Genomic DNA, 22,110 nt, shown 5'->3' on the forward strand with positions numbered 1-22,110 from the left:
GGATGGTAATGGTATCTTATGAGCGAGAGAAAGCAGCCTGAGCGTAGAGCCTCCAGTGTTAAGGTCATAGGTTGAACTGTGCTCTAGATTTCAGCCAGGCTCAAGTCCTTCACGTGTTCTTCAGGGAAATAATGGGGTTGTTTATACTATGGTGTGTAAAAACAACATCTCAGGAAGAAGAAAATCATCCCCCCATTTTTCTCCTTTTGCTGGCAGCTGCTGAAATGGGTTGCGGATTGAACAAGTTAGAGAAACCTGATGACAAACGGCCTGGAAATATCTATTCGACGTTGAAGAGGCCCCAGGTGGAAACCAAGATAGACGTGTCCTATGAGTACCGCTTCCTGGAGTTCACCACCCTGAGCGCCGGTGAGGACGGGGTTCAGCCCAACCCAGGGGTGGGGGGCTTGACAGGGCTTCGGCCCAATCAGTGCTGGAGGGGCTGCCCAGGACACGCTGGGGGCTGGGGGGCCGGGGGCTGGGGGTGGTGTTGTGAGGTGAACTGCAAAGGGTGGGCCTGTTGAGAAGGGCCTACGCTCAGAAATCCAGATTTTTAGGTGAAATCTTTCATTGTTTTGAAAGCTAGCAACTAATTTAAATTGTAACAAATTAAAACGGGTGTGAACCAAAGAGTAAACGTGGGTGGGTTGCATTTGGCCCCGGGCCCGCTCGTTTACAGACTGTTTCATGGCAAGATGCACGGAAGAGGACAGTCACCATCTGTCTGCGTGGTCATCTGCCCATCCACCCAGGTCTCCCTGCCCCTTGTCCGCTGGCGTCTTTCGAGACTGCTCGTCCAGCGGGCTTGGCCCTGCCTCACCCCGGTGTCCCAGTGGCCCCCGGGTGACTGGTGAGTGAGGATCAGTGTTTTCATCCCGAGCATTTGCTGAGCACCGACTGTATACAGCGAGTTGAGGTGGTGCTGTGGGAAAAGCACGTGGCCCGTCCTGGTTTCCAAGACTCGTACACATGGAAGAACTCAGCAGGCTATAACTGTAAGTCGGAAACATGTAAACTATGTTTTCGGAAGAGGAAGAGAACATTCTTCCTTGTGGGAGACCCCTGGAAGCCGTGAGCCCAACCCAGGAGCTTCCTAACACAGACATCTTAAGACTAACTTTCTCCCTGGGCTTCTGTGAATATGTTAATCATCTAGTAAGAGAAGAGAATTCATGGGAAAAGCCCTCCGAGTCGTGGGTTTGAGCCCTGGCTCTGCTGTGGAGCAGCCAGGCCTGCAGTGTCCTCATCTGTGAGGTGGGCACGCACAGACCAGCTCGCAGGGCAGCACTGAGAATCAGGAGAGGCGACACGTGTTCTGAAGCTCTTAGCACGTCCAGCTCCAGTTGGGTTGCTGGCATCGCTACCCCAGCTCCCTGCTCCACTGCTTCTGCCCGACCACCTTCGTGCTGAAGCTCCAGATGCTTCCTGAGCCCCGAGAGGGATGGGCAGCTGGGCGTCTCTGCAGGGGTGGGCCTGGGCACCCCTCACGTCCCTCAAACTGAACCCGGCCTCTTCCTCAGCAGGCTGCTTCCTGCTGGTGCCGTTGATGAATATAATGTCACCATTGTCCTAAACGGCCAGAATTGACACCTTAGTCATTGTGACCATGCATCCCCCTCACCCACAATTTCCATTCTGTCACCCAAGCCTCTTCAGGCTACTTCCAGAAATGCTAATGGTGTAGCTGATGTAACATGGACAAATCTGAACCTAGAAGCATTTGGAGAATTTCGTCATCCAGTATTTGCTCAATGAGTATTTGAGCGCTTTCAGTGTGCTGGGCCTTGTAGGATGGTCAAGGGGAAAACCAGAGCATGTGTAGGAAGAAAGATCCAAAGGAAGTATATAACAAGATGGTCAATATTGATTGTTAGGGTGCTGAGATGGTGGGGGAGTTCTTTTTCTCTTTTTCATATTTTTGTGCATTGTGGTTACATTTCTTTTATTACTAAGAGGAGTGATTTGTGCCTTTTGCTTTTCTTAGTAATAATTTCCAGGAATATGTCCCGCCCCCTGCCCCCCACTGATTCATCGCTCATTCCCTGAGCTATTTCCCTGACCTCCTTGTTTGTTTCTCTGCTGCCTTGTGCTCCAGTCACAGCACCTACATGGCTTGTTTGGATTGAATTACCTTTTATTTTCCGATTATAAAGTGGATATATGTTCATCATAAAAAGTTAGGAGAGACTTCCCTGGTGGTCCAGGGGTTAGGACTTCACCCTCCAATGCCGGGGGTGAGGGTTCCATCCCTGGTCAGGGAGCTAAGATCCCACATGCCTCGAAGCCAAAAAACCAAAACATAAAAAAAAAAAAAAAAAAAAAAAATTGTAACAAATTCAATAAGGACTTAAAAAAAAAGTTAGGAAAACACTGGAAAAATTCTAGCTGGTCTCCCTGCTTCTCTCCCCTTGATCCCACCACCCCCAGGTCACATCACTCCTCTGCTCCAAACCCTGCCGTGGCTCCCCGACCCTGAGACACCAGCTTCCCTCTGCCTGGAAGTTTTCTCAGATATACCCTGGGTTCAAACCCTTAACCCCCTTCTCTGGGAAACCTCTCTGACTGCCTATTTAAAATTTTACCTCCCCTGACACCCGATCTGTTTCCCCTCTTGATTTTCCTCATAGCGTATCCTGCCGTCAACATGCTTTATATTTTGCTTGTTGTTATTCATTTCCTTCCTTCAGAAGGTGGAATCCCTTCTAATGAGAGCAGGATTGTGTCTATTTTATCCTTTGCTGTATTGTCTGTGCTTTAAAAAAAAGAAAAAAAAAGAACAGTGCCTGGCACATAATAGATAATCAATAATGTTTGTTGAATGAATCCTCAATGTATATTTTTGTATCTTGCTTTTTTGCATCTTAACATTGTACCATGAGGCACACACCTCGTGGTTCCATATGTTCTGAAAATATGATTTAATGGCCCCTGTATGCTTGAATCACTCAGGGTGCCGTAATTTATTTAGGGTCCCCTTTTATTGTTTTGTTTTGCTTTGTTTTTCTTTTGTGGTACGTGGGTCTCTCACTGCTGTGGCCTCTCCCGTTGCGGAGCACAGGCTCCGGACGCGCAGGCTCAGCGGCCATGGCTCACAGGCCCAGCCGCTCTGCGGCATGTGGGATCCTCCTGGACCGGGGCACGAACCCATGTCCCCTGCATCGGCAGGCGGACTCTCAACCACTGCGCCACCAGGGAAGTCCTTTCTGACACTTTTATTCCATCATATATTAAACTCATTTGTGTTTCCTTGAGGGCAGAGACCAAGCCTTTCCCATCTTTCTGTTCATCTTTCTTGTTAATGCTTTCTGGCCGAGAACAGCGTGTCCTAAATAGTTGGGTTCTAGTACACCTTCAAAGTCACTGGTACACCTGCTGGTGTGGTTCCCTGGCAGCCTGTCAAGTTTCTTTTCCAGAAGTTCTAATGGGATCATTCATTATTGCTCTAGAGTGGAGCCAACATTTGTTAAGAGCGTACTGTGTGCCAGGTCCTGTGATGGGTCATTAGATCCCTGATCTCATTTTTTTTAAACTTTTCAACTTTGCCAAAGTATTATTTAAGCATACCACACTGCACATCTTTAAAATGTTCAAACCCATGAAGCCGTCACCTCATCAAGATGTAGAACGTTTCCATTGCCCCCAAAGTGTCCTCATGCTCCTTTGGAGTCCCTCCTTTTTTCCAACCCTCTGTCCCCAGACAGCCAGTAATCTGCCTTCTATCACTGATTTTATTTTCTAGAATTTTCTATAAATGGAATCATGGTGTGTAGTCATTTGGTCTGGCTTCTTCCATTCAGCTTACTTATTTTGAGATTCATTTATGTTGTTTGGTGTGTTCTGTTGTATGGATTTACCACAGTGTGTTTTTCCATTCACTTGCTGATGGACATTTGGGTCATTTCCAGTTTTGGGCTATTACAAATTAAGTTGCTATGACCATTCATCTTTGTGTGGTTTCTTATGTCGTCTTATCGCCACAGTAAGCCAGTGAGGTGTATGGGGACACTCATTCCTTTTTTGCAGAAGAGGAAATGGACCCTCAGAGAAGTTAAGTAACCTTTCTGAAGATGCAGTGCTAGGAAGTGATTAGGGTCGAATTTGCATATGGATCTCTCGGGCATCCGAGCTCTTGTGCCTTGTAAATGGCAAGGTGCCAGAGAAATAGGCATTGACACCAGTCAGAACATTCTTGCTAGAAAACTTGTGTTATAGTGTAGAGACGCATAGGAGTACTCCTCTTCTATAGGGTTTTGGCCATAGGAGATTTTTGAGGAGCACTTGACATGCCTATTTTTCATAGAGAAGGTGGTCATCTGACACTTTAATGAATTTCAAGTTGGGGAAAGAGCGTTGTCCACTTCCACCTGCTGGCTTAGGCAGGAAGGGGACCACGTGCACTTTAAAATAATCAAGGTCAGAGCCAACGTTGTTCTATCTGTGCCTTGCTTAGAGCTCGGTGCTTTTGTGTTTGATACTGGAACATGCAGCCTCGCTTGTAGGGCTGGGGGAGGCGAAAAGCGGCGGGAGACTCACAAGTGAAGCATGTAAGCTGCCAAAAATCTCAATTCTGGGTGATATGATTGGATCTTAAATTTTCAATTAACTCTGGTCGCCGAGGGATGAACCTGCCCTTTGATGGGTTTCATCGCAGACGGAGGCCCATAAAGCATCACAATTTCTGCAAAACGGTGCTTCATTATCCCTTTTATGTGTGTGTTTTGCCAGCTTCTCTGTGCCAGGCCACTCAGAAGCTACCTGTGCCAGCTCTGTGAGAATCCACTGTGTTTATAACATGCTTGGTGCGGGGACAGTTGGCAGTCAGAGACCTGTAGGATGAAGTTAGTGCCCAGGGCGTGATCCTTGCTTGAACTTAGTCCTGCACTGTCTAGTACAGAAGCCACCAGCCGCATGGTTACTGAAATATAATAATTGATTACCACTGAATAAAATTAAAAATTCAGTTCCTCTGTCACCCTGGCCACACTTCAAGTGCTCGGCATGCACATGTGGCTGGTGGCTACCATACTGGACATTGCAGATGGAGGACACGCCCACCATTGCAGAAGGGTCTGTTGGGCAGTGCTGTTCTAGTTGGTTTTCAAGGGAGGATAACTCGGTGGCAGGTCTGACTCTGTATCCCTAATGCACATTAATGTACCATGTTGTTATGAAAGTTTGCCCTTGGGTTCATCACGGACTGTAGGATGAAAACTCATTGATTTCACAGATATTTATTGAATGTTGACCAGAGGCAGATGTTGTGTCCTGAGCACATAAGAGTGAACCAGACAGGAGGTGCTCCCTTGTCTTAGTCAGCTGCGCTGCTGTAACAAAATGCTCCAGACTGGTGGGCTTAAACCACAGATTTTTATTTTCTCATGGATCTGGAGGCCGAAAGTCCAAGATCAGGGGGCCAGCAGGGTTGAGTTCTGGTGAGAGCTCTCTTCCTGGCTTGCAGACGGCTGCCTCCTTGCTGTGTCTTCACGTCTGAGAGAGACAGAGAGAGTCCCTTCTCATGTCTCTTATAAGGACATTAGTCTTATTGGAGTAGAGCTGCACCCTTATGACCTCATTTAACCTTAGTTGCTTCCTTACTCTAAATACAGTCACATTGGGGGTTGGGGCTTCAACAGTTGAATATTGAAAGGACAGTTCAGTCCATAGCACTGGTCTAGCCCACTGGTCTGTGTGACTTCAGCATCTCACAGATGAAGAACCAGGTGACTGTAGTACTTGAGGCTAGAGTGCTGGTGATAGAGGGGATGTGGTGGAAGTTTCCCTTGTTGGAAGATGTGTATGTCAAGGAAGGTTTGAGATCCGCAGGTGGATTTGGAGTTAGCCAGGCAGGAGAATGAGGCTGGGAGCAGGTGATCTTTTCAGGCAAAGGGGACAACCTATGGGAGGGGCCAGAACGTGGAGACAGCATTGCATGTACGGGAAGCTGTAGGTGGTTCAGGTCAGTTGGAGTGTGGCTTTTCAGGGGCCAGACGACTAAAGGTCTTAGGTCTTGGACTGAGGAGACTAGGCTCTCTCAAGAGCCCTGAAGGATTTTAAGGTGGGGCGAGGGTAGGTGACGTAATCAAATTTATGTTCTGGAAAGCCCGCTCTGGGTTTAGAATGAAAAAGGATGGCAGGGATAAAACTGGGGGAGAGGAGAGCATTTGGAAGCCATTGCAATCATCAGGCAAGGGGTGAAGGTGGCCTCAGCTGAAGGGGTGGCAGTAGGGATGAGGGAAGTGAGCGGGGGGTGGGGTCAAGAGCGATCAGGAGGTGATCCCAGGGACTGACTGGCAGGTGAGGGAGTGGGGAGTAGAGGAGGAGGTAGTTCACTGGGCACCTGGATGGCTGGCATGGGGGCCACACGGCTGGATGCTCTGATTCTGCTTTAAAGCAGTTTCCTTTTTAAAAAAAAAAATTTATTTATTTATTTATTTATTTAGGCTGTGTTGGGTCTTCAATGCTGCGCACGGGCTTTCTCTAGTTGTGGCAAGCTGGGGCCACTCTTCGTTGCGGTGCACGGGCTTCTCATTGCGGTGGCTTCTCTTGCTGCGGAGCACGGGCTCTAGGTGCGTGGGCTTCAGTAGTTGTGGCGCGCGGGCTCAGTATTTGTGGCTCGTGGGCTCTAGAGCGCAGGCTCAGTAGTTGTGGCGCACGGGCTTAGTCGTTCCGCGGAATGTGGGATCTTCCTGGGCCAGGGCTCAAATCCATGTCCCCTGCATTGGCAGGCGGATTCTTAACCACTGCGCCACCAGGGAAGTCCAAAAAGCATTTTCAAATAATGATCTCACTCGATCATCCAGGTGGCCCTGAGAGCCAAAGCAAAAGCAATTTTTTTCTCTTTCTTTTTTCAGATGAGGAAATTTCCTTGATATGTCGTAGGTAGTAAGTGGGACCAGAATCCAGTGCTTGTACTGTCTTCACACAGCATTCTTCTCCTGCACATGAAGGAGAGCTCAGGTCTCCCGAATGGCATAGCAGTATAAAAAATAACTTTATTGGGGTATAACTTATGTACCATAAAATACACCCATATGAAGTGTACGGCTTGATGAGTTTTGGTAAATGTAAACACCCGTGTAATTACCACCACACTCAAGATGTGGAACTTTTCCATCACCCTAGAAGATTCCCTGCCCCCAACGCCCGCCCCAGACAACTGCTGATTTGCCTTCTGTCACTCTAGGTTCATCCTGCTTCTTCTCAAGTAACATAGCAATGTAATCATACAGGGTATATACTTTTGTGTCTGAGTTCCTTAACTCAGCATGATGCTTTTGGGATTCATCCACGCCATTGTGTATATCAGGAGCTCATTCCTTTGTGTTTCTGAGTAATATTCCACTGTCTGGATGTGCCACAATTTTTCAATCATTTTCCTGTTGAAGACTTGGGCTGTTTCCAGTTTGGGGCTATTATCAGAAAAGCTGCTATGAACATTTGTAAACAAGTCTTGTGTGGACATATGTTTTCACTTCTGTTGGGTAGATACGTAGGAGTGGAATTTTTGGGTTGTTGGGTAAATGTATGTTTACCTTTATAAGAAACTGCCCAGCTGTTTTCCAAAGTGGTTGTGCCATTTTACATTTCCAACGGCAGTATATGAGGGTTGGGAGCTTCATTGTTTTACACGTGATAATTACAGCTGCTATTTATTAAGCACCTAGTGTTGTGTTAATCAATTTTAAACAAACTAAGGACAGTCTTATGAGGTGGGTGGTATAGAAGGATAATTGAGACCTTGAGTTTGGAGAGGTCATATAAGTGACTTGCCCTAGGCCACCAAGCCGCTGGATGTTTGTAGCAAACTCCATCATCTTACTGAACAGTAGAGCGTTCACTTTAGGCTGTCTTGATTCCTGAATTGCCTGCACGCTGTGGTGGGTTTCAACTAAATTGAAGGGTTTCAACATGAAAAAACTGAAAAGTACCTCATGCTCCATTGCGTGTCTTCTTCAAGCTCGTCTTCTGTGTCTCCTCTTAAATTCTTGCTTGTAAAACATTCCCATGACACACATTAAAATATCTAGCATCAGTTCACACTGCCACATTTTTAAAATTCCCATCTATGTGGTTTTCCTGTCTAAGAGGTCTTTGAGAGCTGACCTTTGGGATTTTTTTCTTCACCATTATGCTGACCAGGCTCATACTTGGATTTTGGCTGCGAGCATTTTAGCCTTAAGCCCTGTTTATAAATTTTGGGTGGTTATGAGAATAATACAGGGTGACATTAATTATCCAAAACATGTGTATTGTGCAATGAATCATTTAAAGGTCCAGGTTTTACTTCACTTCCAGTCTGGGTAACCTTATCCCTAAACACGACTGCAGAAGCAGCTGATAATCTTTGTCTCTTTAAGTTGTCCTTTTAATCTCTCTTCCCAACTGGGGAAAAGACTCCTCTAAAAAGATGGATCACAAGTTAAGGTCTAAAAACTAACAGGTTAAAGTGTTTTGGGGCTAAGAGCTTGGGTGCCTAATGGCTCATTATAAATCCTGGTACTGTTAGCCTGTCTGATTTCATGGGTCGTCAAGGGAGGTGATAAGCAAATAATGAAATACCATCCAAAATAATGTTAACCTCCAGAGAAAGACTGTAGGCCTTTAGAACTAATCCTTTCCTTAAAGTGGTGGTTCTCCAACCTGATGGTGGATCACAATCACCTGAAGAGCTCTTTGAAACCCAGAAACCTAAGCTCCAGAATTTCTGATTCATTAGGTCTGGGGCAAGGCCTGGGAATGCATTTGTAGCAAGTTCCCAGGTGATGCTGACACTGCTGGTCTGGGAACCACACTGAGAACCTTCCAGAACCAGATGGACTGCAGATTTCTTTGATCTGAGTGGAGACGGCAGAGAGAAATGGTATTGGTGTGATTTTTAAGTATGAAATAAATTCAATAAATATACACGTACATAACGACCACTCATATTTTATTTCCTTAAAGTAGCTTGCGGTATGTTTAGAAGGACAGCCCATGCTCCTAAAACAAAAATACTACCAGTTGGACACAATGATTCTCAAACTTTTTGCTTAAAAGATTCCCATGACCAGGCTGCACCCCAGACCAGTGAAGTCCATCTTGGGAAAGTGAGCCAGACCTCAGGGTTTTTTGAAACTTACAGGTGATGCCGTGTGCAGCTGTGGTGCACCCGTGGGCATTTGTGAAGGGCCAGGTGGTCAATACAAGCCTGGGTACCCCAGCTGGTTACCCTCAGGTGGGTCACACGTACTGAGACTTTGTTTCCCTTCAGCCCTTGGAGCTGTTTGAATCTCCTGCAGGTCACTCCAGTTCCCTGAAGCCTGGTTTCTTTCTCCAGAGCACTGAGAAGCATGTGACATGGTGTAGTTGGGAAGCCCAGGTACAAACAGTTGTTCTCAAACTATAGCGACACCAGAATCACCTGGTGGGCTCGTTACACCGGATTGCTGAGCCCCTACCTGTGGAATTTGTCGTCTGGATGTCTAGGGTGGGTCTCAAGATTTTGCACTTCTAGCAGGTTCCCAGGTGATGCTGCTGTTTGCTGTTTGCTCCTACAGGGAACCACACTGAAAACCGATGGGCTAGACTGTGGGCAGTAGATTCCCACCTGCAGCCACAGTCATTCTCCTGAGCTGAGTACTCCACAGAGATCCGCTGTAACTGAATCCCAGCTGTCCCCGGTGGATACCCTGCCTCCACAGGGTGCCCTAAAACCTTAAATGTTGTCCGTCAGAAAAGCCAGTCTTTCTAAACTGGCTCCCTCTTCCCCGAGCAGTCACCCTGGGAACCTACCCGCTGGTCCTGATGTGGGATCACACGGCCCTCCCTCTTGCCCTGTGTGAACCGCGTCCTATGTGGAGCGCTGCCCTCCCCGCCTAGAGCCCCGAGGCTAACTGGGGTCCTTTCTCTTCTTCAAGGTCCTAGAAAAGCTTCACCTCTTCCAGGCTCTCTTCCCCGAGAGCCCAGCCCTTGTGGGTTACCAGTCACTGTGGAGGGGGGCAGGAGGTGGATGGGTTTGGGGGTGAGAGGCTGTGTAGCTGGAAATGAATGTTTGCAGGGAGGATGCTGGGCTCAGCTGAAGGAAGGGGAGTGAGAGGTGCGTTTAGGGAACAGTTTTGTGCTGGCTAACAGGTGTGTTCCCAGTGGTCTGGGATCTGTGGACAGCCCCTTCTTGGCCCAGGGACCTTGACTGCTGGGTGTCTGTATCCTTCCCTCTCGTCCAACGTGGAGGGGGAGGTGTAGCCCACCTGGGGGAACAGTCAGTATACTGTGGTTTGACCAGCCCACGCTGGGCATATTAGGGGCCTGTTACACCTCCAACATCTGGCTAGGCCTTTGTTTTCATTTACATGGCTCATCACGTCTAGCTCGAAACACTGCACCTTAGAAGCAGGTCTGTAGACTGCTCTTGGGCCCCAGTGGCCACGTGGTACAGCCTCCTCCTTGGCGCTTTTCTGGAAGGCTTTGCCTTGATTATGTCTCTACCACTTCTATTCCCTGCACCCCTTTTCTACTCCTTTGCTGCCCTTGCCTGTCTGACCATGTCCCATAGAAATGACGTAGATCCTGGGCATATATCCAGAGAAAACTATAATTCGAAAAGATACTTGCACCCCTGTGTTCATTGCAGCACTATTCATGATAGCCAAGACATGGAAACAACCTAAATGTCCATTGACAGAGGAATGGATAAAGAAGATGTGGTACATATCTACAATGGAATACTACTCAGCCATAAAAAAGAACGAAATAATGCCATCTGCAGCAACATGGATTTACCTAGAGATTATCATACTAAGGTGAAGTAAGTCAGACAGAGAAAGACAAATATCATATGATATCGCTTATATGTGGAATCTTAAAAAAAGACACAAATGAACTTATTTACAAAACAGGAAGAGACTCACAGATGTAGAAAACAAACTTATGGTTACCAAAGGGGAAAGAGCGTGGGGGAGGGATAAATTGGTAATTTGGGATTAACATATACACACTATTATATATAAAATGAATAACCAATAAGGACCTACTTGTATAGCACAGGGAACTATACTCAATATTTTGTAATAACCAATAAGGGAAAAGAATCTGAAAAAGAATATATGTACATATATATAACTGAATCACTGTGCTGTATACCTGAAACTAACATGACATTGTAAATCGACTATACCTCAATAAAAAAAAAAAAAGAAATGACTTAGAGTTGCCAACCTAGAACGAGTGTTGATGGACTGAGCTTGAGACTGCGAGGGATCAGGGCGTTGGGGAGGAGTGACACCTGGCTGCAGGTGCCTGCAGGTGTGCGTCCCTCTTTTCGGGGAAGCCCTTGGTAGGAAGCTCTGGAAAGGAAGGAAGAGGATTGGGGGATGGGTAGTTATTTGCATTACAGGAGGAGTCTTGGTTTAAAGTGGGTTTCACCATGGGGTTCCTTTAGTGGAGCCTCGAGTGCCCTGAAGTGTTTGTTTTGCCATCCAGAATGAGGTATTTATTACCGCACTAAATATGGTAACTGCAGCTTTAGAACATAACAAGTTCATCTATAACATTTGCAGCTCTTCAGCAGAATCGAACATAAAGTCACTGATGTTGATGGCACATTTCTGCAGGGAAAACAAACAAACAAACCTTGAAGCAAAATGTCAGAAGCCAGGAAGGAGGGGAGGTGGATGGATAGAAGGAAGGCCCAAGGCAGCCCTGATGGTACAGCATAAAGCAGGGAGGGGTCCCCCGTCTGAGTTGGGGGGATGATTTTTTACACCCAAACATTAAGCTCATCCCTGAGGGAGGGTCCTCCTGCTGCAGCCCTTAATCTTAGTGGCAGAAAGGCTTTCTACTTCTGTGCCCTCTCTTGGTTTGCTGAGGATGGCTGCCGATGATGAGGTGTGCCAGGCGCCTTATATGATGATGATGATGATATTATTATTATTGGTAACAGTAACGACGGTGATGACAGCTAATGAGCCACGCACCATGCTTGGTGTAAGTTAATCCTCAGGGGATCCTGATTTTCGAGATGAGGAAATGAGGCTCAGAGAGGTCACCCAACATGCCCACGGTCACACAGCAAATGTGCGATGGGGCTAGAATCAGAACTCAGACTTGCCTTCTTCAAATCCTTTGCTCTTAAGCGGTGTCGGCTGTACCACAGGCCTCTCAGGTAAAGCTTTGAGGCTCAGTAGGCTCCGATCTGTTGTTCAAAGACCCCAGCTGCGATGGCCCTTCCTTTGACTGAGCCCTGCTCCAGGGAGAGCTTATGCATATGGTTTGGTGACTTACAGCCGGTGGGGATGAAAATAGCAACTGAGGGTGATGCTGTATTAGTTGCTGTACAGACAGGTTAGTAGACTTCAGCTCAAGTAATGCAGCTCTGGAGGTGACTTTCAGTCCTGTGTATAGACGGGGGGGCTCAGTCACAGGGCGGTCCTGTGCCAGAATGTTGGTCTCCCTGCTGCCCGGGACCCTCAGGATCTGGGGGTCAGAAACCACGTTAAGATCACGCTGCCCGTAACCTATTAGAATCACCACTGTTCTTATTTGCCACGATCGCGAATGCGGGGTAATAACCCTGTGGAGTGTTGCCTTCCATTTGTTGCTGGTTTTAAAATCGGGCTGTTTGACCTCTGGCTCAGATTTGGAGGCCAAGTGGCTGTGGATGGCTGCCATGCAGTCCTGGTTTTGTCAGCGTGCCGGGCTCAGAGCTTCTCCTGTGCTGAATATAGGCGCCTCCTTTGCTGAAAATAGTATGGGCAGTAGGTAGGGGAACAATTTTCTTTCCTAGAAAATCGCTACCTGTGCCTCTAGGCTGCACTGACTTCTGTGAAACCGTCTGTTCCTTCCGATGTAATTTCCAGACTATTAGATTAAACAGTTTCTCCTGCCCCACGTTCAGCTTCTCTGTCCTTTTGCTGTTCATTAATAAATTGTGTGGTGGAGTTTTCATGGACAGGGTGTGTGTATGTTTATTTAATTTCAGTTTGGGCAGTGGCAGTTGTTGGGCCCTGTGAATTTAGTTTCCTACCCGTGTTTCATTTTTGTTTTTAGTTTCTGTAATTGCTAAGAGTTGGTTGCTTTTTTTCGTTTGTTTCTGAGACTCATGAAAGGAAGTCAGCTGCATGAGTTAGGGGTTGAGGTTCTGGTTGGGAGGTGCGCTAAAAACAGACTCTTCTGTTTTTAAACAGGAGATACAAGGAGTGGTAAGGAAATCGGTTCCCATTAAACATGTCTTATCGCAGATAAGTACACTTTTACAGAGTCTGCGGGGTTTTTTAAAGATAAATGAGATAATATGTGTGACATGGCTTTAAGCTTTCCTGAGCATAACTACCAAATTCGTCTTCCGTATTGTTGCTTTTGAGAACGCAGCCAAGTCTGCTATTAGTATTAATGTTATTGTTAAATGTTCACTAATGGAGGTAATAAGATTAGATTTAAGAGGAAGGAAGGCATTCTTTGCATTCCTTCCTGAATGTAAAAACTCTTCGTGCTCTTTTCCCAGTGACTCCAAATCCAGACCAAGAAACAACACTCAGTCTTGTGTGAAAATGGGCTCAGGGGTGTGTATGTATGTGCGGAAGCAGTAAATTTCAGCCACTGAAGCCTTCCTTCAGTAAAATGAAATTCCTTGGTGATGACTGTTATCTGTCAAAGCAAAATCAAATTCTTTTTCTGTAGGGATTCTTAAAAGCAGCGCTGTGGTCGTGGTAATAATTTTTATCTAATTTGGTTTAAACAGAACAGAAAACAAGTTAATGTTCTATGCACCCTACTAATTATGGTTATTAGTGATATAGCTTCAGAGAATTTTTATAAAGAGGCTTTAGCCAATGTTTGGACTAGCTTTCACTGATGCTTCAGAAGAAAGGAGGCCTGTCGAATTTTTTCTATGAAATATTTTCAAATAGTGTGAAAAGGTAGGTGATTCTGCCTTCAGGTCGCTTGTCACTGTCATTAATTCTAGAGGGTCTTTTCCTCAGTTCTCCGTTTCAGACATGCCTTAAGCTGTTCTTTGTTTACGGGTCGGATCTCCTGATAAATAAAAGTGAGCCAAGCAGTTGGTACTTGCTGGAGTCATCAGCAGCTGAGATTTTTCCCCATTTTGTTGCCTAAACATGCTTGTCAGGTGCATATATATGATTCATTAGGAGGAGGATACATTCATTTGAACAGCCTTACTGGGCCCTCTTAAAAGAGGAAGGGGATTATTTCAGTTGGGCATCTTGGGTGTAAATTCAGAGTTGCTTGGTAAGCATGAACACAATATGGCGCCATATGGAACGTGTGTTACTGTTGATGCAGGATTGGTAATATATTCCTAAGGGATCTGGCATGCTTGATGGGTGGACTTTCTTTAATGCAGAAAGCAGTCCCTTCTGACAGGGTTATTCAACAACATCAATTCATTGGATATTTATTGATTACCTACCTGCTCTTTCTCCGGCTCCAGGCTGGGCATGCAACGGTGAACAAGATGGCGAGACCTCTCAACATAGGAACCAGTGTCTAAATCATCCCCATCCAATTCTATGTTATTAATGTCGTAGCCCAGTGTCTGCTTTCCCATATCTGGAAACCAGTCCAGTGTGGCCGTAGCCTTAACAGAGTCTGTGTGTTATCTTGGAAAAGCATTTTCCTTGACTCACCATGATTTATCTTTGACCTGGCAGGCCCTGCATGGCTGGAGGTTTGTCTGCTGTTTGGTGGGTGCAGGAAAGCCCTGGACATCTTAGACCAGGTCTGATCCCTGGGCCCACCAACCTGAAACTTGGAAAACCCCTGGGTTAGTGCCTCAATCAAACCAGCTTCCCAGGGCTGAGGGTCTCGTCTGGGCTGCTTCTGTCTTCAGGCTGAGGTTTGGGAGACTTAACAGGTGCCTCCAGGATGCCCTGGGTGCTTGCTCCAGGCTTTCAGCCCGTTATGCTTTCTTGATAAGAAATGGTGTGTTGGTCTAGAGTGAGATGAACCTTGTGAAAGAAAAATTACTGCTGCTTCTTCCAATAGCCTGGGCTGAGATAATGCCGGAAACATGGCTAGGCGCAGGGAGAAGGGCACCGAGGGTTTTCTGGATGGCCTTGCTTTATCCCCGAGATGGGTGGCCCCACTCTCCTTGTCTAACCACTGTTTCTTGCCCATCTGGAGACTGTAAATTCGAACAAAAACTTAGTCTTCTTTCTACCCGCTGGTTTCTCACTGTGGGCTTCATATAAATGGATTAGACCAAAATAGCTAAAATCTAAGACAACTTTTCTCCTAATACCCTTTATTTTCTTTGCTGTAAATGAGAAGCCAGAGATGGCTTAAAAGGCAGGTGATGGGAGCTAGTGCCCCAGAGAGGTGAGCCAAACATGGTTGTGTTCTTGAACAGGGCAGAATCTTAGAGTCCTGGACAGAGCTTGGAGCTGGGAGACAAGTTAATGGAGGTAAAAACAGCTTTAAACTCAACTTTTCTGATTACTGGTTGTGTGATGTTGGGCAGCATTGTAGGTGCCCTCCAAGGTGGCCCGCAGTGACCCCTGCCTCCTGGCGTTCATGCCCTTGTATAACCCCCTCCCCTTGGGTGTGGGAGGACCGAGCGACTTGCTTCTAGTGAAAGTGACGGGCTGGCACTTCCGAGATTAGGTTGTAACAAGATGGTGGCTTGCACCTTGATTCCTCTTGTTCCCTTGCCCACTCCTTCTGAGGAAGCCAGCTGCCGTGTTGTAGGCTGCCCAGTGCAGAGGCCTGTGTGGCAGGGGACATAGGGAGGCCTCCTGCTAACAGCCAGCGAGGACCCTTGTCCAGCAGCCCTGGAGGACCCGAGTCACACCAACACCCGTGTACATGAGCTTGGGGGTTGGTCCCCCAACAGACCTCGAGGTCCCTTCCGCCTGAGCTGATGCCCTCATGCCACCTCATGAGAGTCCTTGAGGCAGAGGCACCCAGCTAAGCTGCACCTGGATTCCTGACTCACAGAAACTGAGGTAATAAATGTCTGTTGTTTTAGGCTGCTATGTTTTGGGGTAATTTGCTGCACGTCATTAAATACAGTTAAGTCCCCTACATACAAACGAGTTCCATTCCGAGAGCATGTTCGTTAAGTACAACAAAGTTAGCCTAGGTACCCAGCTAACACAATTGGCTATATAGCACTGTACTGTAATAGGTTTATAATACTTTTCACACAAATAATATATAAAAAAATAAAACATTTTTAATCTTACAGTATGGTACCTTGAAAAGTACAGTAGTACAGTACGACAGCTGGCATACAGGGGCTGGCATTGAGCGAACAGGCAAGAAGAGTTGCTGGTTGGAGGAGGTGGGAGATGGCAGAGCTGAAGGATCATCAGCCATAGGGGACGGAGGGCCAGCTGCAGTGTCACTCACGCCTGACGCTGATGGCACAGGTTCTGGTTCCTTGCTGGGTTCAATTCTATCCACCCTCTTGAAAAAACGATCCAGTGATGTCTGGGTAGTAGCTCTTTTTTTCTCATCATAGATGACATGGTAGCACCGGGTTGCATTCTGAGCAGCTGCTGCAGCCTTCGTGTACCATTCTACGTCCAGGTCCTGTACCTCCAAAACTAACAGTGCCGCCTCAAATAAAGAAAATCCCCTGCCATTTCCTGCATCGTGAATCCCTTCTGTTCTTCAATACTTCTCCTTCCTCTTGTGTCTCTTCGTCCTTTCTCTGGGCCTCCAATTCCATCAGGTCTTCATTAGTAAGCCCCTCGTGTGGCACAGCAAGGAGTTCAGTGAAGTCGTGCTCTTGCAGATCTGGCTCCATCTACTCGCTGAGGGTCACTACGTTGCTGGAGACCTCTTTGGACTCCTCATTCACCTTCTCAAATCCACAAAAATCGTGAACAAACTGCGGGCCATGGTTCTTCCAAACCCCATTCACGGTGACGGCTATAACCTCACGCCAAGCAAAGTCAGTGTTTTTTTATGATCTTGTTCATGTTCTATTCCTGCCAAAATTGTCGCAAGGCTGTTACTGATTCGTCACTCGCTTTTACTGCCTGACGAAAAGTGTGATGTAAATAATATTTCTTGAAAGTCGCTGTAACTCCCTGGTCCATAGCATGGATGAGCAACATAGTATCTGGTGGCAGATGCACTACTTTGACGTTGGGATGAAAGCTGTCCATGATTGGGGGGTGGCCTACAGCACTGTCGAGCAGCAAAAGAATGTTGAATGGGACTTCCTTCTCCAAGCAATATTTCTCCACCTCCGGGATAAAGTGGTGGAAAAACCAGTCCTGGAAATGGCCTTTGTAACCAGGCTTTTCGGTTACTCTTCCACACAACAGGAAGAAAGCCCTTGGCTGTGTTTTTAAGGGCTCTTGGGCTCTCTGAATGATAAGAGAGGCTTCAGCTTCATATCGCCGGAAGCATTGCCACCAAACAACAGAGTTAGCCTATCCTTTGCTGCTTTATAGCCTGGTGAGCTTATGTTCGCATCTTTGAAAGCATGCACCTTGACGGTTCGTATGTAGGGGACTTACTGTTAACTAACACAGGAAGTTTATGTTAAAAGTCTTGCTGCTGTATGAGAGGCAGCCTTGTGAGTGGTTGAGAGCACAGACTCTTGAGCCAGACTTCAAATTCTGGTTCTGCCACTGATTAGCTGTGTGACTTTGGGAAAGTCACTTAACCCCTCTGTTACGGTTTCCTCATCGGAAAAGGGAAATGTAGTTTTTGCCTTCTAGCCTCTGTATTCTAGGAAGACTAGCTGGAAGCGGGTGGATGAGTTTTAACTGACACAGTCCACACTTCCTGCCACAATGAGTAGAAAGAAGGTACCACTTTAATAGCTTTTGTGACTCTCTCAAGCCTCTTGGGTGGCTCCCATTGGGCTGAGGGCAGTTTTCCAGAGGAAGGGGCAGCCAACACACAGCACTGGGGGATGGGTGCACGGGTCCCTTAAATAATGGCCATCGGGACTTCCCTGGTGGTCCATCGGTTAAGACTCCGCACTCCCAGGGCAGTGGGCTCGGGTTCAATCCCTGGCCAGAGAACTAGATCCCACCTGCCACAACTAAGAGCCTGGTGCAGCCAAGTAAATACATAAATATTAAAAAAATATAATGGCTATCAACAGGAGTGATCCCCTACAGTGAGTGACCTGCTAGTCCGGGAGCAAAGGACCACTGTTCATTTTTCCATCCTTGTCTTTTCTTTGATGCCGTGAGCTGTGTCCATAGCATCTCTAATTTCATGCTGTAGGACTTGTTGAGCAGAGTGCATCTCTTCTCAAGACTAAATTCTATGTTTAAGAAAAGCCTTCTGCTTTGCCCACAGTTATTCATCAGTCTAGATGTAAATCAGTCGTTAAGCCTGGCTTCCAGCTGTGAAAGTCAAGATTTGTGACAGTTGAGCCTATTGATGAAATGCAAATGCCCTGTGGTTACCCTTCAAGGCCCTAGCACTTAGAGAAATTAATGACTGAGAAGGAGTTGGAAGACATGGGTATCCAAGACCATGAACTTGAGAATTGTTCCTCACTGCTGCTGGCATCTGGTTGCCCCAGTGACCATGACTACTGGTCAGTAGTAATGAGGTTCACTCTTCCCAAAGGGCCCCAGTTCACTGTAGGCTGTTTAGTTGTAGATACAACTGGATTTTTTCTCCCTTTTTTCTTTGTTTCTTTCTCTTTTCCTTCCTTCCCTCCTTCCTTCATCCCTACCCTAAAGATAAGCATCAACTTTTTGTCTGGGGAAAGACAAATATGTATATAAATGAGACTAGCTCTCCTCAGTTTTTGAGTTTCTCGTGTTCTTTTTTTTTTAAAAAAATAAATTTATTTATTTGTCTTATTTTTGGCTGTGTTGGGTCGTCTAGCTCTGCGGGCTTTCTCTAGTTGTGGCGAGCGGGGGCTACTCTTCGTTGCAGTGTGCGGGCTTCCCACTGTGGTGGTCTCTCCCGTTGTGGAGCATGGGCTCTAGGCGCACGGGCCTCAGTAGCTGTGGCTTGTGGGCTCCAGAGTGCAGGCTCAGCAGTTGTGGCGCACGGGCTTAGTTGCTTCGCGGCATGTGGGATCCTCCCGGACCAGGACTGGAACCCCTGTCCCCTGCGTTGGCAGGAGGACTCTTAACCACTGCGCCACCAGGGAAGGCCCTCTCATGTTTTCTTGCTGTGTTCACTTTCTCTGCTCTCTAGCAGGAAAATAAAATTGCATTCGATTGACATGCTGTCCTGCTGGGAACCCAAGATCTATTACACCATTTTTGTGTCCTCCTGGTTGTGATGAAACGGTGGGAAATCTCTGGCAACCTTAGACGAGATAGGCGCTGGCAGTTTATCCAGTATCAGGAAGGAATATAATTTACTCATTATTTTCCCCATTAAAGACTGCCTTGGGAAGATGAGTGTGCTTTAATGGAGATGCCATTAATAATTTTCTTTTATACTGTAATAGTTGCCATTTTTGTGACCAGAAATTTGTTTCAACCCCTGCTTTATGGATGAAAAGTAGGATCAATTAATATTGAGTGATGACAGCCTTCCTGCAGAGAGAAAATGGGAAATCTTGGTGTCGTCATCCGCCTTGTGACTAAAAAATAGCTTTTCTTAATTGTACGGAACAGAGAAACCCAGGGGGGTGTAATTCATTTCTCTCTAGCTTGCGATGTAAATTGAAAGTAAGGAAAAATAACCACCCGCCAGAGCGGGGATGTGAACTCAGCCACTGAACAAGGTCCAACTTGTAGGGTTCGGCGGAGCAAAGAGGACAGCTTCCGCCGTGATGGACCATCTCCATCCACAGCTCCCATACCGCTGATGGTGTTCTGGAGCTTTCTGCCTGGGGGGCTGGCTCCCACATCTTCTTAGGGCTAATTCCTTCCCTCATCCAACTCTCTGCTAAATGCCACCTTCTCCGAGGGACCTTCTCTTACTGTCCTGCCTAAAACGGCCCTTCCCCTTGCCTCATTCACTTTCACCTGCTCCACCACCTGCTTTATCTCCTTTGAGGAACTTGTCACCATCTGAAGTCATACTCTTGTATTGTTTGTTGTTATTTATGGGGTCCCCCAACCCTAATGTAGGCTCCCCGAACGGCATGACATTGCCTTGTTCATTGTTAAGCCTCAGAGCTTTCCTGCTTAGGGCACTTGTTGAATGACTGTGTTATTTATGGGGTCCCCCAACCCTAATGTAGGCTCCCCGAACGGCATGACATTGCCTTGTTCATTGTTAAGCCTCAGAGCTTTCATGCTGAGGGCACTTGTTGAATGACTGAATGACTGAATGACTGATTAATGTCAAAATTCCAGGAATGCAGAATAATTTTAAAACTCTTGACTGTGCACAGCAGCCTTCCTTAAAGGTGTATTGTCTCCAGGAAGATAATACAGTCTGAGCTGATCCTCTGAATGTGGTTTGGTGCCATTATTCTTGTATATCTCTGCCAATAGCCAGAAATCCCAGAATGTAACCATGCCACTGACATCATTCCCAAGACCTTCTGGGACGTGCTCTCAGAGGAGCCTGTACATCTTCGTGGCAGTGATCACAGTTCCTTATTTGTTCAATGGATTCTCCTTGCTGGGTTTTAAGCGCCTTGAGGATCAGGGCCATTTCCACCTCATTAACTGCTCTGTCTTCAGCACCTACCACTGAGCTCCCTGAGGCTGCCTCGGGAGGTAGTGAGAGACGACGGGAGGGGGTGGAACCAGCTGCCGCTTCCAGGTGAAGTGGTGCGAACAGAAGAGGGAGGTCCCTTCTCCCCTCGCCTGCCGTCCAGTCTCCATCTAGAGCCTGCACTGGTGACTGACCTGGATAGGAAGTCAGCCGGCAAAGGAGAAATGCTGTTTGCAGACTTCTAGTTCACAGCAAAGATCGGGGTCTAGAAGGGGGATTTGGACCTGAGAGACAGCAACGAAATGACCATCACTGTCCACCCGTTCTCTTTCTCGGCATCCGTGCACCCTTCTGCACATTTTTAACTCCACGTAATGACAAAACAACTCTCTTTCTATGTAACGAGATGCCACGTCTCTTCACACAAGTGATCTCCCTGTTTCGTCATAAAGAGGAGACACAAAGCCCCAGGGGCATGGTGTCCTTCTCTGGGTGATGGGAATTATTTTTCTCGTGCAGTCTGCAGGGTATGGAATGTTCAGGTGGGACTAGTGGAACCAGAAAAGGAGTCAGCATTGCTCAGATATGGATACCGGGACTTTTGCCCTCAGCCAACACCTCACCTGGCTGGGGTTCATTGCCTGGTGGAGTGATCTAGAAATCGAAATCCTTACTGGTTCTCCCCTCCCCACCCCCTCTCCCCCTCAGTTGCTTTAGTTTTCCGTTAATATTTACTCTTGGACATGAAAGTACCAAGAGAAACTCCAGAGACTTCCCTGGGTTCCATTTTTTGGCAACGTCTAATTTCCCCTTGGAAATCGGGATCACTCACCCCAGTCAGTGCAGTAACTATCTTCTTAGCCTCTGAGTTCTGTGGCATTGGTCATCCAAAATGGCCTAGGGATGGTCTTAAATTCCAGCTCAGTGAAACCATTGCTGTGTTGTCTGGTGGCAGCTTTCCCTTGGGAACCAAGACCTCCAAACCAGCAGATCCAAAGTTGTGGGACCAGGACGCAAATGTTCTACATCCATTAGGTTTTCTTTTCTTTAAGATTTTTTTTTTTTTTGATGTGGACCATTTTTTTTTTTAAGTCTTTGTTGACTTTGTTGCAATATTGCTTCTGTTTTATGTTTTGCTTCTTTTGGCGGCGATGCATGTGGGATCTCCCTGACCAGGGATGGAACCCGAACACCCTGCATTGGAAGACGAAGTCTCAACCGCTGGGCTGCGAGGGAAGTCCCCATCTATTAGGTTTAAGAGGAGATGAGCCATCCCTACTCGCAGCCTTGATTGCTGGAAGTAGAACTGATTCAATTTATATTCCTCATCCTGCAGGAGTGAATTCCAACTTGTCTGGATGTCTCCCACCTGGCTCCGCAGGGAATGTTGGACCAATACGTGGTTGTTGTTTTTTAACGATGTACAGCATTTTGCATACGCAGTGGTGGCTGAGGCTCTTTGGATAACACTGCGTCGCATGGTGAATCAGTGGTTTAAAAATTGCATTGGGGGCTTCCCTGGTGGCGCAGTGCTTGAGAGTCCGCCTGCCGATGCAGGAGACGCGGGTT

General features: G+C 46.9%; 1 protein-coding gene across 1 annotated transcript in view; it reads left to right on the forward strand.

The window, feature by feature from the left end:
* Positions 1-224: 224 nt before the first annotated feature.
* RFTN1 (raftlin, lipid raft linker 1) overlaps positions 225-22,110 on the forward strand; it is a 192,866-nt gene continuing 170,980 nt past the window's right edge. Inside the window, exon 1 of the mRNA XM_007470645.1 lies at positions 225-369. Within this exon, the coding sequence (XP_007470707.1) occupies positions 225-369 (145 nt within the window). The remainder of the gene's footprint in view (positions 370-22,110) is intronic.

The sequence above is a fragment of the Lipotes vexillifer genome, unplaced genomic scaffold (assembly GCF_000442215.2).
Source record: "Lipotes vexillifer unplaced genomic scaffold, Lipotes_vexillifer_v1.1 scaffold418, whole genome shotgun sequence".
Classification (NCBI taxonomy): Eukaryota; Metazoa; Chordata; class Mammalia; order Artiodactyla; family Lipotidae; genus Lipotes; species Lipotes vexillifer.